The 15,142-nt window shown below is 34.7% G+C and overlaps 3 protein-coding genes across 5 annotated transcripts; all 3 read right to left on the bottom strand.

The window, feature by feature from the left end:
• Positions 1-634: 634 nt before the first annotated feature.
• LOC116026728 (glycine cleavage system H protein 2, mitochondrial) lies at positions 635-3,311 on the bottom strand. The gene is made up of 4 exons (XM_031268098.1): positions 3,196-3,311; positions 2,927-3,076; positions 1,628-1,887; positions 635-1,058 (listed from the first exon to the last, which is right to left on the bottom strand). The coding sequence occupies exons 2-4, from the start codon at positions 3,000-3,002 to the stop codon at positions 930-932; spliced, it is 465 nt and encodes a 154-aa protein (XP_031123958.1). The 5' UTR covers positions 3,003-3,076; positions 3,196-3,311; the 3' UTR covers positions 635-929.
• A 1,504-nt stretch (positions 3,312-4,815) lies between these two features.
• LOC116026744 (50S ribosomal protein L13-like) lies at positions 4,816-7,703 on the bottom strand. Of its 2 annotated transcripts, none has more exons than XM_031268121.1 (6): positions 7,416-7,703; positions 6,524-6,586; positions 6,109-6,180; positions 5,862-6,028; positions 5,567-5,678; positions 4,816-5,207 (listed from the first exon to the last, which is right to left on the bottom strand). In XM_031268121.1, exons 2-6 carry the CDS (start codon positions 6,560-6,562, stop codon positions 4,983-4,985), a joined length of 615 nt encoding a protein of 204 aa, XP_031123981.1. In that variant the 5' UTR covers positions 6,563-6,586; positions 7,416-7,703; the 3' UTR covers positions 4,816-4,982. The 2 variants fall into 2 exon arrangements, with proteins under 2 accessions (XP_031123981.1, XP_031123982.1); XM_031268122.1 differs by having other exon boundaries at positions 6,524-6,570.
• A 2,294-nt stretch (positions 7,704-9,997) lies between these two features.
• Positions 9,998-13,342, bottom strand: LOC116026607 (pentatricopeptide repeat-containing protein At2g35130). Of its 2 annotated transcripts, none has more exons than XM_031267934.1 (8): positions 13,182-13,342; positions 12,802-13,001; positions 12,480-12,712; positions 11,914-12,163; positions 11,626-11,771; positions 11,202-11,407; positions 10,957-11,081; positions 9,998-10,858 (listed from the first exon to the last, which is right to left on the bottom strand). In XM_031267934.1, the coding sequence occupies exons 1-8, from the start codon at positions 13,214-13,216 to the stop codon at positions 10,275-10,277; spliced, it is 1,779 nt and encodes a 592-aa protein (XP_031123794.1). In that variant the 5' UTR covers positions 13,217-13,342; the 3' UTR covers positions 9,998-10,274. The 2 variants fall into 2 exon arrangements, with proteins under 2 accessions (XP_031123794.1, XP_031123795.1); XM_031267935.1 differs by having other exon boundaries at positions 12,802-12,920.
• Positions 13,343-15,142: the final 1,800 nt, after the last annotated feature.

The raw sequence follows: 15,142 nt of genomic DNA, 5'->3' as shown, positions 1-15,142 counted from the left end.
TTAGGAATAATGTTTAAATAACATATTGAACTATGCAAAATTACAATTTCACCATTCAAATTAAAAAGATTGTAATTGGGTCTCTAAACATTCAAAAATTATACAATAAAATTAAAATTGACATCAAATGTTACATTGTAACAGAGTCAGTAGTACTCAAAAAAATTAAAATTGACATGTTTTTTCTGATAATCGTGTTGCTGTGTCGGTTATTTTAGTTCTTGTAAATAATGTATACTTTTAATTAATGTTAGCTTTGTTTTTGTAAATGGTTGCGAATTATGTCCATTTGATTAGGGCCGTAGGGGTGTATAATCGGTTAACCAAATTGTTTTAACCGAAACTTTTAAAATTTTAACCGTTAATGGAACCAAACTTTGTATTACCGAATGAACCAGAATTTTTTTTGATTAATCGATCGGTTAACCAATTACCGAACTTTTAAGCTAAAATTTTAAATCCTAAGAATAATACCTACAATTCAGATTTCAGAGTATCAAAGTATTTAAAATAATTTTAAATTTGTAATCAAATATAACCCCTTTGGTTTTTAAAGTATGGATGGGAACACGAGACCAATTGAAATATAAATTAAAAGGGCATGTGGGTTCTCAAGATTCTCTTGAAAACAGTATTTTCTTCTGGGTAACATCATATGTGATTTGAAACTTGCTGACACACAGATAAATAATGTTCTGAATATTCTCTTCAAAGAAAGATTATTATCAACTTAAAAATCAAACCATCAAAGTAGTGCACAATTTGATTGCAATGTGTTGTGCAACACCATACCAATGACAACTCAGCAACCAAAACCAATAAACCTAAAAACACCTATGGTGGCAGCCATTGGAAGGAACCTTAAGTTTGGAAAGTTTTAACAACTTTTTTCTTGTCATCAGCTTTGTACTGTGAAGCAAAGCAACCCCTCAATGCTTTGCATCTTCTTCTTCACAAAACTTCAAATACTTGTCGGCATCCATCAAGGAACTCAGTTCCTTTGCATCGCTTACCTCCACCTTCATGATCCACCCATCTTCATACGGGCTCCCGTTAACCTGAAATCCAATTTACACACTACTAATTGAGTAGTCATACAAGGGGAAGAAGAAGAAGAAATCAAATTTTCATGTTTAGCCCGGCCAATAAGCTTGTTCGTTGATTTCTCGTCCAAATCTAAATAGTATATTAATGAAAAAAGACCAAAACCGCCACTTTTTATTTTGAATGCGACTGACTCTATTACATTGTAGTATCTGTTCATCTATACTTTCTCAACCTATTGAAGCACAAAGAGTCAACAACGCCTCCACTGAGGCTCAATCTCATGACCTCCCATATGGGAGTGTCACTACATGTCATCTGAGCACAAGGTGCTTGACACTTCAAAGATAACCAAGACAATAATTGAGGGACCGAGTCTATACCGGGAGAACTTAAGGACCAAATATGTCATTCCCCCTAATAAATATATCCTATTTGTTGTCACAATAATACTATAGCCATTTCGATGATTGTCCAAAACAATTTGAGAGAAAAACTATTCAGTTCTAGCAAAAGAGCACAACACAATGACGCAATTTTTTTTGTTGAAGAATCTTAAACACTACAAACTTAGGAAACATACCAGACCAGGGGAGTCGTTGAGTTTCTCATTAACTGCAACCACCTTGCCAGAAACAGGAGAATTGACATCACTGGTCGCCTTAACACTTTCAACAGCACCAAAACTGCAGCCCTGTTTCACGTCAACCCCAACTTCCGGTAACTCAACAAAGACAACATCGCCTAGATGATCCTGAGCATGATGGGTGATGCCAACAGTGGCAGAACTACCATCAACTTTAACCCATTCATGGGTGTCTGCATACTTTAAATCCTTGACAACTGCACCAAACAGTAAAAGGAAACCAATCATGAAATGCTCTATTACGAAAAGGGCTTTTCCCACACTCTTGACTATTTAATTTCTTCATCTTTTGAGTCAAAGTGTTCTCACACATTAAGACCAAATATGTACTCATCAGTTAAATTTTTAAGAATCAATATGATGTACACATCTCCTTCATAAAATTTAGCATAGGAAATATCATTCACAAGACAATAAGGTTCAGTTTGGAACTTGGATAAGCACATTTTCTGGCTTATCTACTCACATAACGTCTACTTATGCTAAACTCATAAACCAATCAAAGGCATTTGAAATAGCAACCATGTATAAAAGTGCTGAGCAATTAAAACTGTTGGAACTAAAAGTGGAGTGGCCAAAGAAAATCAGCAATTAAAGTTCAAGAAACTTTAGAGCATGTTTAGTAGTTAAGGAACCCTCACAAAACAATAACATAGGAAGGGTAATGATCCACATTTTGCCAACACAGTAAAAGACAAAAATCAACATGTATCAGGAAATAAAAAGATTCAAGTCTATTGTGGTGACTAAGGAGTGAAGAGCCTATCAGGAGCAGTGAAGGTGGAATTAGGCTGTTTAAGCATGCTATTGCTGGGATAGTGTTTAACCACACAAATGAACTTAATCAATCCCGAAAGAAGCCAAGAATTCTTCCTGTTCCAAATTGATGAGAGATCAAAGGAGTTTAGGCACCAAATCAAATCTGTTGCAGTTGATGGGACAGACATAAATCACATAATGGCTGCAGCTAAAGAATCCTCTCAGAAATCTTTGGCTAAACTAGAAGCAATATACACACACACACGAATCAAAGAAAATTTTCATTTCCTCATGAACCACTAATCTATTAAGTGATCTACGACACAGCAATAAGCACAACCCATATTCAAAAATCGGATCTTTATTCAAGAAAACAACAGATCAAGCAGTTCCCATCACTAAGATTCAGCCAACCCAGAGAAACCCATGTAAAGTCTGATCCCCACCACCTAAAACACAGAAAGAAAGAGTCTTTACCAGTAGCAAAGCCTCTGGGGAAGGCCGAGATCCTAAGGTAAGAAGCAGCCCTTGAAGCCCAAACCCGCATAGCCATCTTTACTCACACCGCCGCTTCGAGTACACACAGAAAAAAAGCTCGCCGCCCTTTGTTCCTGAAGGGCTACAACTCCTGAATGTGGGAAAAAGTGGGAGAGATTGAGAGTTAGAGACAATTACAAACGCAGATTCATATAAAATGTGGGAAAATTAAAATATAAAGAAACAAAAAACAAAAGGTGGTGGCTTACCGACTCGCAGATCGATGTGCCAACAAACCCTCCTTTCAGCAATCAACAGGAAGTTGGTGAGTTTGGAGTGATGTTGAAATGTTGAATATTCCGTCAACTCTGCACTTGAATACTTTTTTTTTGAGAAATGCACTTGAATACTTGATAGCTCCCAGCTTCCTATTTTTGAGATAAAAATTCCCTCTTTTTGAGCAACTGATTTGATTTATTCATTAATATAGATATATATTGGTATGAATGAATCAAATGTATTTTTTATAAATTTACATATATAAAATTGTGTGTATCCTATCATATCCTCTCAGTAAAGTCAAATGTATTTTTTTTAATAAATTTACAATATCAACATCATTTTGCCAATAAGACATTAACGTTTTCAATAAGTTAGATAATTTTTAATAAATTAAAACTTTTACATTCTCAATAAAATATTTTTTAAGTACTATTGACTATGTTATAATACAGTATATGTTCATAACTTTTCGTTTGAGAGAGTCACTTGAAAAGATGAGATGTTGTGGTAATCAAGCTCATTTTAAAATTTCTCTTAGTTCATGCAAAATTCTCTATATTCATTAAAATTTATCTTAGTTCATATGTACCTTTTTAAACATCACCAAAAAAAAGTGATAACATTAAAAAATACCAAATTAAAGAGATAAAAGAATTTATGCTTTTCTACCCATCACATGTCCACATGACCACATCCACTATGGCACTATGTATAACTTGTGGCTTTCTGGCTTTGGAGAAAATTAGTTGGTGAACATTTATAAAAAATAAAAATTAAAAATAAATAAAGATTGGGTAGACTCAATGATAACTGTATGAATTGTATTAAATGAGTTAACCCAAAGATACAGATTACAAGATATATATAATGAGTCCAAAGATACAAATTACAAAATATATATAATGAGATAATCCAGAAAGACCAGAATGGGGGAATCATAACACCCCTCAAGCACAGTAAGCTAATAACCTGTAGCTTGTCTAAGAGAAGAAAAATCCAATTGTATTGAATGAGTTAATCCAAAAATACAGATTAAATTCCAGAAAGACTAGAAGAATTGGAAGACTATAATAGGGGAATCACAGGAAAATTAAAATAGGAAATCTGACTGAAATACATTGAGTCCTAAAACTCAGTTGTTGGTATGTATAAATCAAAATCCATTAACTCCCTAATAAACTAGGATCCCACAATTCTTTTTTTCAGACAGCAAGTAACAATCAGTCAAATTGCATATGATCCTTTTCAATCAACTAATTTTTGGTTTTTCTTTAGAAATACTACAATTTTCGTATATAAGTATTTGGGTAATTATTATCTTCGTATTCAATTTTTAATTGTATTTATATTTCGTCCTTAAAAGTATTTATCTAGGTGGCTCTTTAACCCTTAGTTTTTAGGTAAATGTTATTTTTCTTCGATAATTAGTAGCTTTCATCCAAAGACATTTTTCACAATAGCATGAACTAGGGTTTACTTTGCCTTCTATATTTGTAGTTGAAATATTCTGTACCTATCGTTGAAAATTTCTATATCTGTAGCTATCACATTATGTGTTAGCAATTATCAAGTTATTTATTTACATATACAAAAACTGTTAACTATGGTAACAGAAAGTAAATAAGTTGCATATAACAATTAGAAATCACTTTCAAATTCCAAGCTGGAGTCATTTGAGATCAAATTTCAGTACTTAAAAGTTAAAACAGCTAGTACCCATCTAAGATTTTGATGGTAGTTACAGAAAGCTATGTAAAATTGGCAAAATTAAAACTCATGCATTGTTCTCTGCTGCTTCCACCTCTTTCCTTTTGCCCATCTTTGAAACTGTAGCTCCTCCTTGTTGTTGCTCAGCCTTCTTTTGAGCTCGAATCATGGCCCGCCTAGCACGAGGTCGCATTTCACGCACTTGCCGTGGTGGCATCACATAAGGCTCTAGAGGACGGTCGCCAAAGGGATGCTCACTGCCTGCAAATATTCTCAATTTGCGATCTCGATCCTGGAAAGCAAAAGATAATGGTGTCGAGTGAGAGCATGCAACAAATATGATTATTGCAACCAAATATAGTATCAGTTTCAGAGACTCAGAATTAGCTATCATTTACATTGTTACACATTGAAAATGTGAAATCAAGGTAGTAAGTAACACAACCTCAGCTAGCATGTCTATTTTCATTCACTATACAGAAACCTAGGAGTATATAATCAGGCTGGTTATCTTTGTGTAAAAAAATAACATTAAAAAGAGGCAGACATCATAAATTGTAGCAATTCCCTTATAACAGTTCTATTTTCTTTGAAAGTACGGAAATAGGACAGAAAACAAATTAGAAATTATCGTGCCTATGTATGTCTTACATCACGCAATTTGTTTCTTGGAAGCATGCGAAGAACTGCTTTGCGAATGACTTCTGTGGGATCCTTGGCCATCTGGTCCTTTAAACTCCTCTCCTTCAGGTGTCCAATATACCTACAAAAGCAAATAATTGATAGTATGAGACTCAATACCATCCACAGTTCATACACAAAAGGATAATAAACCATCTAAACCAACCAGTAAAAACTAGATAACTTCACAAATCAAACATTGTGGAAAGAGAGACTAATAATTCTACAAGAAACAAGAAAAAAAAAAAAAAAGACTGCTACTTGCCCGGTGTGCCATCGGTAGAACTTATCAGTGAGTTTCCTTCCGGTGACACAAACATCCTTTGCATTGATCACAATGCACATGTCACCTTTGTCCCAGTTAGGCGCGTAAGTTGGCTTATCTTTACCCTGAACCACAGTTGATATTTGAGATGCCAGCCTCCCAAGAACCTGGATGAGAAACATCCATCAATTAATAAAACTGCCATTGAAGTACCTATTGCCTATGACTAGGGAGACCACATTCCAACCTGGCCTTTGGCATCAAATACTCTCCACCTTAAGCCTTCCAGATCGATTCGTCTTAAGCCAGCAAGCGCTTTCTGTAGTAACAAATATTCTTATATCAGTTTCCCAGGCTAGTGGGATTGCAAGGGGGAAAGGGAAATTCCTATTTAGCAAACAGAGCGCAAAACGTTGAAATTTCCAAGCACCAAACTTTACATCTTTCCAAGCAGTCCATAATCAGCGAAAAAAATCTACACTCTAACATAGTGATCCCAAGAGAAATTTGAGCTACATAATCTAGTTTATTAACAGAGTAAATATCACAAACACCTTGCGATCGTCCTCGAAGTGTACTACTATCATAGTAAAAAAAAAAAACATTCAGAAACAATAGTAAGAAGATGCAAGAATGGAAAGAGAGATAAAGAAGATGCTTACCTTCAAATTGCCACTAAAGGACTGGGTTGTGGCCGCCATCTCCAACACTGTTGAGTTGTTTCTCTGATATCAGAAAAGAGGTTTTATGGGAACAAAATGGAAAGAAGTCAAAGAACAAAGCCCAAAATATAAATCTAACTTCCTTAAATGATCATCTTCCTATTGATTAGCACATCCTAATCAATCAAATTACATGATCAAATTTCCTAGCAGAAAATCAAAATTTAAGGGGAAACATAGGGATTTCTTTTGAGTGGGGGCGAAGAAGCAAAGGTCAAATGAATTCAAAAATATTCAAATACAAGGTTCAAATACAAAATATTAAATACGAATAAGATTGTTAAAATAAAATACATAATAAAATATAATACAAGGTTTATGATGAACTACGGGACAATACTCCTCTATGCTCTCTAAGTGTAGAATTGCTTTATTTGAAACTTAATCAAAAATATCTTTTTCAACATACGACACTAAGCAATCATGTAATAAATCATCACTCAAAACAATCCTCACATTCAAAACATACTCACTGCCCCACTGCTCACTGCCTCACTGGCACACTCTAATAAATCTAGACATACTCACTGCCTCACTGCTCACAATCCTCACATTCAAAACAATATTAGAATTTAGACATACTCACTGCCAGGCCTCAGTGCTCACATTCATATAATTGATATAAATTGAATCATACACAATAGTACAACACTCAACATTGGCAGCATAACTCAATAACACATTGGGATTATTTCTCTATAGAATCACTGGACACTGGCATACAAACTGATATGATAAAATTTCAGACTTACAGTATAAAATTAAACAAATTAAAGAAAAAAATTCTCTATAGTATAAACAGTATAAAAAATTTAAAATACTACACACTTACAGAGCGTGAGGGCTGAGGCAGTGAGGTTAGGCCTGAGGGGCGGAGAGCCGGAGAGGAGCGAGGACGTCGGCCGGAGACGAGGAGCAGTGGAGTGGATTAGTGGAATCGAGAAGCAGAAGCCGAGAACAGAGGAATCGACGAATCGTGGCGACGTGGTCTCACCGTCTCAGGTCGGCGAGAAGCAGAAGCCGAGAACGGGGTCTCAGACTCTCAGGTCTGTGCCTCTGTGGTCTGTGGAATCGTGGAGACTAGAGAAGCCGTCGAGGTCTCGAGCCGTTGTTATTTTTTTTAATTTTAGGGTCCAAACCTGTAAAATGACTCGTTAGATGCAATAGTAAAATCTAAGAAAACAGTTTTCGTTCACGGGGAAAATGAAGGTATTTTAGCGAAAAATGATTTATGTTAAATTTTGACATACTCCTAAATTTTGGTGTAAGTTATTTTTCGTCGAATTTTTAGATTTTAGGACTTGCCATATTTAGACTCTAATATTGTAAAGATTTACATTCTCAATTTCTCATTTCAATTCATATGTTCAATCCCTAGCCAAGAAATTATTAAGTATTTATCCTTTTTAAAATTTTTAATAAATAAAATTATATTTCATATTATTATAATTATTTTTATATTTTAAAAAATAATTAAAATGTTTAATTATACAATTTTACTTATTTTCTAGAAAATAAACGAAATATACCAAGACAGTTTTTCATAAAGCAATAAAACACGAAAAAGAAAAATACTTTCTGAAAAATAACTCATTTTGCAGGAGTTCATTTTCTTCCTTTTCAAAAGGATCCTTAAGGTTAGGAAATACTCTTTAGATATTTGAAGAATGGGCTTAGATATCGCTTAGCACAACACTTTAATGGGCAAAAATTGGAACCAAAAATGATTTTAAAAAAATACCAAATTAAAGAGAAGAAAACAAAATAATTTATGCTTTTCTACTCACCACATGTCCACATCCACTATGCCACGGTGTATAAGTAGTATAACTAATAATTATACCATGAGCTCCGATTCACATTGTAAGGTAAACCCGTCACAATTTACATATTGAATGGTTACAATTTACATACTGTAAATTGTGAACATTTAGTATGTAAATTGTGAACATTTAGTTGTGAACATTCAATATATAAATTGTAAATATTCGGTAAGTAAATTGTGTATTTTAGATTTGGGTTTACCTTACAAGATTAGTAGAGTCCACAAAATAATTTGTCATGTACAACTTGTGGCTTTCTGGCTTTGGAGAATATTAGTTGGTGAATATTAAAAAAAAAAATGAATAAGGGTCAAATAGGCCACCAAACTACACACGAAACTGCAATTAGACCATTGAACTCAAAAACAATGCAATTGGGTCCCTGAACTACATAAATCCATGCAAATTAATCCAAAGTGACTTGTTTCACTTGATCTTCCGGTTACCAACTTTAAAAATAATATTTTAAAATAATTTTAAATAAAATAGTTAATTAAAACTAAATTTAAAATTAAAAATTAAAAAAAGAACCCAATTGACTTGTTCCTGTTTTTTTTTAAAAAAAAAATTTAATTAATTTATTTATTTAAAATTATTTTAAAATATTATTTTTAAAGTTGTTAACCCGAAGATCAAGTCAACAAGTCACTTTGGATTAATTTGCATGAATTTATGTAGTTCAGGAACCCAATTGCATTGTTTTTTAGTTCGATGGCCTAATTGCAGTTTCGTGTGTAGTTCGGTGGTCTATTTGACCCTTATTCCTAAAAAAAAAAATGTATATTGGGTGGACTCAATTGTTGGTGTGTATAAATCAAAATCCATTGACTCCCTAATAATAAACTAGGTGTTATAAATAATATGATTAGTGGACATTATTATTATGTAACGGACATATTTATGTTCTCATTATGTTTTTTGTTATAATTTATTATTTATTATTATATATTATATATAACCTCTTGTATGATATACAATGGATGTTAGTGGAATGAAACCTTTGACTCTTATCCATGTCAATTTGTCTCTAGTCTCTATGTTGCTATTTCTTGTTTTATACTCTGCAACTACTTGAAATTTATTGGTTATGAGCTAAAGGTCAATGGGCATACAGTTACAATGACTAACAGGCTTGTTTTATACTCTGCAACTACTTGAAATTTATTGGTTAGGAGCTAAAGGTCAATGGGCATACAGTTACAATGACTAACAGGCATACAATTACAACAAGTTATCAGCACGCTCCAAAACTGGTAAGTTATTGTGTAAGGTCAATGGGCACCTAAATTGTGGTTAGCTCATCTGCCTCCATGCAGGGACGCCGATAAAGTCATTGTCCAGAGCCTCTAAGATCTCCATGGTGGGTTGTTCTAGAATGTAGGTACCTCGTGGTTGATCAACGGACGCGTTAGCAAGTAGATCTGTCACCTTGTTCTATTCACAGATTGTGTTTGTATTTAATCCTTAAAAGTATTTATCTAGATTGCTCTTTAACCCATAGTTCTTAGGTAAATGTTATTTTTGTCAATAATTCTTGGATAATTAGTATTTTTCATCCCAAGACACTTTGCACAATAATTGGAGACGAAAATAACAACTACCAAAGAACTAGGGATGAAAAAGTTCCCTGATGAAATATCATGCACAAGAACTAAGGATAATTACCCAATAACTCAATTGGCCAAAATTACAACTTTGCTTTTTTCTTTACACTACCAAAACCCTAGTGTGGTATATAACAAAGTCCAAAGCCATCTGCCAAACCATAATCTTAACTCAACCCAAGAATCAAGTTGTAGCTATGTGTTACTTTTTTCTTTTTTTTATCCCCATCATGTTCATGACTGTATGTTTGAGCTGCCACTTGTTCAAACCAGCTCCATGGCAGCAGGATGTTTGTGCATTGTTCTCATAACAGTGGTGAGTTGATCAATCTGCTCTTCACTTGAACAAGAAGCCAGCAACACCTTAACGGTTTTGTCATCCGGGTAACATCCATCATCGATCATTTCCTCGAAAATCTCGAGACATCTGTCGTACAGTTTCTTCCTCGAATAAGCTCCAAGCCGAGATGTCCAGGTCACAACATCAGGCTTCAAGTTCTTACCAGGAAGTGACCTGAAAACCTCTTCCATGTCCTCGATGAACCCTGCGCGAGCATATGAGTTGATCAGGATGTTGTACGTGCTGATATCGGCTACATATGGTCCACTTCCCAACGCGGCCAAGACTTGTTCCATCTTCGCGAACTGGCCTAGACGACCATACAGGTTTAGCATGGTGTTGAAAACAAATGTGTCTGGTTTGATCCCCGAGATGTGCATTTGCTTCACAATATCCTCACATTGTGAAACATTCCCAATTCTCGAGTAGGCTGATAGGAGTAGCATGTAGGATTTCATCGTTGGGGCTATTCTTAGCCGCTTCATCTCATCAAATATAGCGTGCGCATCTGAATCAATAATCATAATTCTCAATTTCTCATACATCAAGTAGCTCAGAATACTAAAATCTCTGTTCTTATTAGCCAAGGTTTACTTAGTTACTTACCCTCGTAAAGGCCTGCTCGCCCATAAGCATCTACCATGATATTATACGAGGCTATGTCTGGCTCGCAACCCATGTGCTGCATCAGAGAAAAAATTTCAGCAGCACCGTAAGGATAACCTGCACGACTGTAAAGCGAAGGCATTATGTCTTCTTCGAAATCACAACGAAAGGCTTCAGTAGTTATGTAGCTTTTAGGGCATTTTTATATCAAGAACAGAACAGGTTAAGATGGTTTGTGGAGTGACCTGTAACTTTCCATTAGGGCATTATAGGCATAGACGTCGGGCTCGAGCCCCTTTTCCTGCATCTGTTCAAAGATTTCTTCGGCCTTTTCGCATAGGCCATCCCTGGCAAAAGCATTCACTAGAGCTGTGTAGGTGCAGATATTCGGTTTACATTTCTGGCTCCTCATTTCATCAAACACTTTCATGGCAATGTAGGATTTATTCTCCTGTGCAGCATTCCAAAGGAGTTACTCATCATTTCAGAAATTGTTAAGAGAGTCCCATATAAGAGAAAACATATGGGTTTATAAAGCTATGAGTTAGACCAGCTAATTGATTGGATTCAATCTGTCAATTCGGTCCACACTGGACAAACGACAGACAGTGTCATTCGGGTTGTACTTAGGGTTACCAAATCCCCAAGCAGAAAACAAAATTCTCTTACCTTTCCATATAAATTGATCAACATGGTATAAGTGTCAGTCGATGGCCGACAGTTCTCCCTCTTCATCCTCTGGAAGATCTCGACAGCCTTTTCGGATTCTCTTGCCTTCATCAACCCATCAATATATGCATTATATACAACTGTACCTGCAACAACCTAAAAGATCAAAATCCGCTGAGCCTTAGAAGAATTCCTTAATTTTTTTTGAAAATTATGAGGATACAAATGCACTCCAATGCACTGTCTAATATGCATAAATGGAAACAGAAAGATAACAATCAAACATACTCGGGGGAAGGCGATTCTTTCGCATCTCAGAAAAGACAGCTTCGGCCTTCGCCAGCTGCTTACATTTGCAATAAGCTTTTACAAGAAGGGCATATGTATCCTCAGTTGGCATGCATCGAGATTCTAGAAGCTCCATGTACATAGATTCTGCCCTTCTAGAAAGTGACTTGTGCCCATAAGCATCTATCAGCAGATTGAAACAAATCACATCTGGCTTGAAGGAACTCCTATTCAGTACCCATTCACAAATCTGGAAACACCCATCTATAAGCAAAATGCAGCAAATCACAACCTCTTAAATACAGTTAATCCGGCTGTGATTCGACAATACAGCCAGAAAAAACTCACAAATGGAGTGTTTGCAGAGTGCAGACTATTTTTCTTTTCATACCAGATTACTACAGACAAATTGAAGAATGTGTTCCATCTCAACTAAAATTCTAAGCTGATAGTTGAACTGCACATTTATGTGTATACAAGACAAGCCAAACATAAACATGGCTTGTTTGAAAGTTCATTCCCATGAATTGAATATCAAAATATTAAGAAATGTCATTACTCATTACCAGTATAATTGGATCCCATTGTTTATCGATTCGAAGCTGAACCGCTACATTAACTATATCATCCCAACAGTGATTAGTGGGTGGAAGACTATCCAAAGAATTCCAAATTTGTTCCCTGTCAGTTTCCTTGAGCATAAAGTTGAGAATTTGCTGAGCAATAGGGCTCAGGACTGGGAAAATACCATCAACAAATCCAGACCCATATTTCCACCCTTTACCCCTTAAAGAACCATCTGCATATATATATGTCCATTGATCATTACTCCAGTATTAGGTAACAATAAATCTGAATTGTAAACCATTAGATTAGATATCATCTTACTCTTTTTCCTCGAAACCTTTTTGCGATCAAAATGTCTAACTCTCCCTCGTTTATCAACAAAAGAACTGTCCTTTTTCCAGTCATCACTGGAGCTTCTCACCCTCCATCTCTCCCCACTCCTGTAGATTTTTGGCTCAAATAGTATATAATTTACAGGGCATTTGATAACGAAACTCAAAGCTCGTATTGTCAGCGGACCACTGAAGAAAATCCAAAATTTGAATATGTTTACTACTGCAAGTATAAATAAAACTAGTATATTACCTGTGAGATGCTCGTACTAAGATAAGTGCAAAAGTATCAATAATATATTTTACTACGAATATAAGTAAAATTTGGGGATAATAAGAAAGAATAAAGATGGATGAGGCATTAATTACCGTAAGAGGGAGGGAGAGCCGGTGGCAGTAGCCATAAAAACGAGACCCTAAGTTTATTCTGTGTGTGTTCTTCTGAGTTCTAAGAGGTGCTGCCATTTTTAATTTGTGGGATAAGATTGATGATAATGAAACTGAAAAAATATCTTTACATATGTAGACGACAAACTCTCCCCCGCTTCAAATTTCAGCCTAGACTATTGGGTAACTATATTAACGGACAAATTGATGGCGCAGGCGTGTAGCTAGAGTTTATAAAGTTTATATTGGATAAACGTGCCTCTTGCTAATCATTTATTGATTTTATAAAGCCAAGGACTAAATTTGGTAATGAATTATAATTAGAGAAGAATTAACTCAAAAAATATAGTTATTTCAAAAGGTTATAAAATAGTATTCTTGTATATATAAAGATTATGAAGATTTATTCAATATATATATTCTCAGTAATGATTACAGATTTTTTCGTCATAAAAGAAAAAAGTAATGTATAACAAATAGAGTTATGAAGCGTAAAATTAAATATTTTTCAATATAAATATTAAATTTCGAACAATGTTGCAAAAATCCCGCCTAGGCGCCGATTAATCCCCGCCTAGGCGCTAGGCGCTGGTCGATCGCCTAACGTATCACATTAAATGGTTGTCTAGGCGGCTGGCCGGCTAGGCGACCGTCTAGGCCACCTAAGCTCCACCTAGGCCGCCAAAGCACCGCCTAGTCGGTCGGTTAACTATTATTCTTTTTAATGGGTTATTTCACTCAGAACAACATCGTTTTGAGCGAAATAATTCTAAATTGTACAAACTTTAGATATTTTTTAGGTTAATATTTAATATTTTAGTATTAACTATTAAAGTATTATATAATTTATAATTATTAGTCTTTAAAAAATTAAAAATACTTAAACAAATTTAAAAAAAAAAAAATACACGGACGCCTAGGCGCCGATTAATCCCCGGCTAGGCGTCCTAGGCGCTAGGCGCTTCCCGAGCGCCTAGCGATTTTTTCAACCATGATATTTTCGAAACAGCATGTAAGCAAAAAGTGTAATAATTAGGAGGGCTAAATAGAAGTACGTCCATTAAGCCAATTTGGTTAGTGTGAGTGATTTGTGCATTTTCATTCCTTAAAACTTTTTGATTAGCGTGAGTGATTTGTGTATTTTTATTCATTAAAACTTTTTGATTAGCGTGAGTGATTTGTCCAAAGAGAGATCGGGATTTTTTTATTTTTTATTTACACAACTGACCCTATTACATTGTGGTACCATATACATGATTAAAGAGCATAACAAACATAACTATATATATACAGGAACATGGTAATTCTAAGAATATGCATCAGAATTTGAACTCATATGTTGTCTCAAACATGTTTTATAAGACTTACAGTAAGAGTGATATAAATTCCATTCCCTTGTTATCTACACAACTACTCATGTTATCATTCTCACAACTTTAATTACTACCCTTCTCTTTATACGGGAGATGGTGGGTTCGAGCCTCAGTGGAGGCAATACTGACTCTTGTGCTTCAATAGGTTGAGAAAGTAGTTATGAACAGATACTGCATTGTAATAGAGTTAGTAGTATTCAAAAAAAAAAAGGTTGTTTGGAAAGAAATCATTTTCCTTTCTTGTGTTTGGCTACAGAGCAGAAAATTATGTTTGTGTATTTGGTTCATTTTCCAGAAAATGAACAGAATTGTATAATTAAATATTTTAGTTAATTTGTTTACATATGACACCATTTATAATAATAACTAGTTTTATACGCGCATTGCGCGAATGAGTTAATGCCCAATGTTTATATTTAAATAAATATTTGAAAGTACATCAATGCAATATTATATAGGAGAAATTTATACATGGGTAATTGAATGTCGAATTTTTTTATTTAAATATCTAACTCAAAGTATATGAATCCAAGATAATATAGAAAATTCATTATAATTGTTACTAAAATA

This window comes from Ipomoea triloba, chromosome 8 (genome assembly GCF_003576645.1).
Source record: "Ipomoea triloba cultivar NCNSP0323 chromosome 8, ASM357664v1".
Lineage (NCBI taxonomy): Eukaryota > Viridiplantae > Streptophyta > Magnoliopsida > Solanales > Convolvulaceae > Ipomoea > Ipomoea triloba.
This window is presented reverse-complemented; position numbering and strand designations above follow the sequence as displayed.

Excerpts from the sequence above, each read along its gene's own strand:
- LOC116026728 (XM_031268098.1), bottom strand. The coding sequence starts at position 3,002 with ATGGCTATGCGGGTTTGGGCTTCAAGGGCTGCTTCTTACCTTAGGATC. Across the intron at positions 1,888-2,926 it reads CCCCAGAGGCTTTGCTACTG|TTGTCAAGGATTTAAAGTAT; the intron begins GTAAAGACTCTT and ends TGTTTGGTGCAG. Across the intron at positions 1,059-1,627 it reads TCAACGACTCCCCTGGTCTG|GTTAACGGGAGCCCGTATGA; the intron begins GTATGTTTCCTA and ends ATTGGATTTCAG.
- LOC116026744 (XM_031268121.1), bottom strand. The coding sequence starts at position 6,562 with ATGGCGGCCACAACCCAGTCCTTTAGTGGCAATTTGAAG. Across the intron at positions 6,181-6,523 it reads CCTTTAGTGGCAATTTGAAG|AAAGCGCTTGCTGGCTTAAG; the intron begins GTAAGCATCTTC and ends TTGTTACTACAG. Across the intron at positions 5,208-5,566 it reads CAAGAAACAAATTGCGTGAT|GATCGAGATCGCAAATTGAG; the intron begins GTAAGACATACA and ends TTTGCTTTCCAG.
- LOC116026607 (XM_031267934.1), bottom strand. The coding sequence starts at position 13,216 with ATGGCTACTGCCACCGGCTCTCCCTCCCTCTTACG. Across the intron at positions 13,002-13,181 it reads GGCTCTCCCTCCCTCTTACG|TGGTCCGCTGACAATACGAG; the intron begins GTAATTAATGCC and ends GATTTTCTTCAG. Across the intron at positions 12,164-12,479 it reads AATGGGATCCAATTATACTG|ATTTGTGAATGGGTACTGAA; the intron begins GTAATGAGTAAT and ends GGGTGTTTCCAG.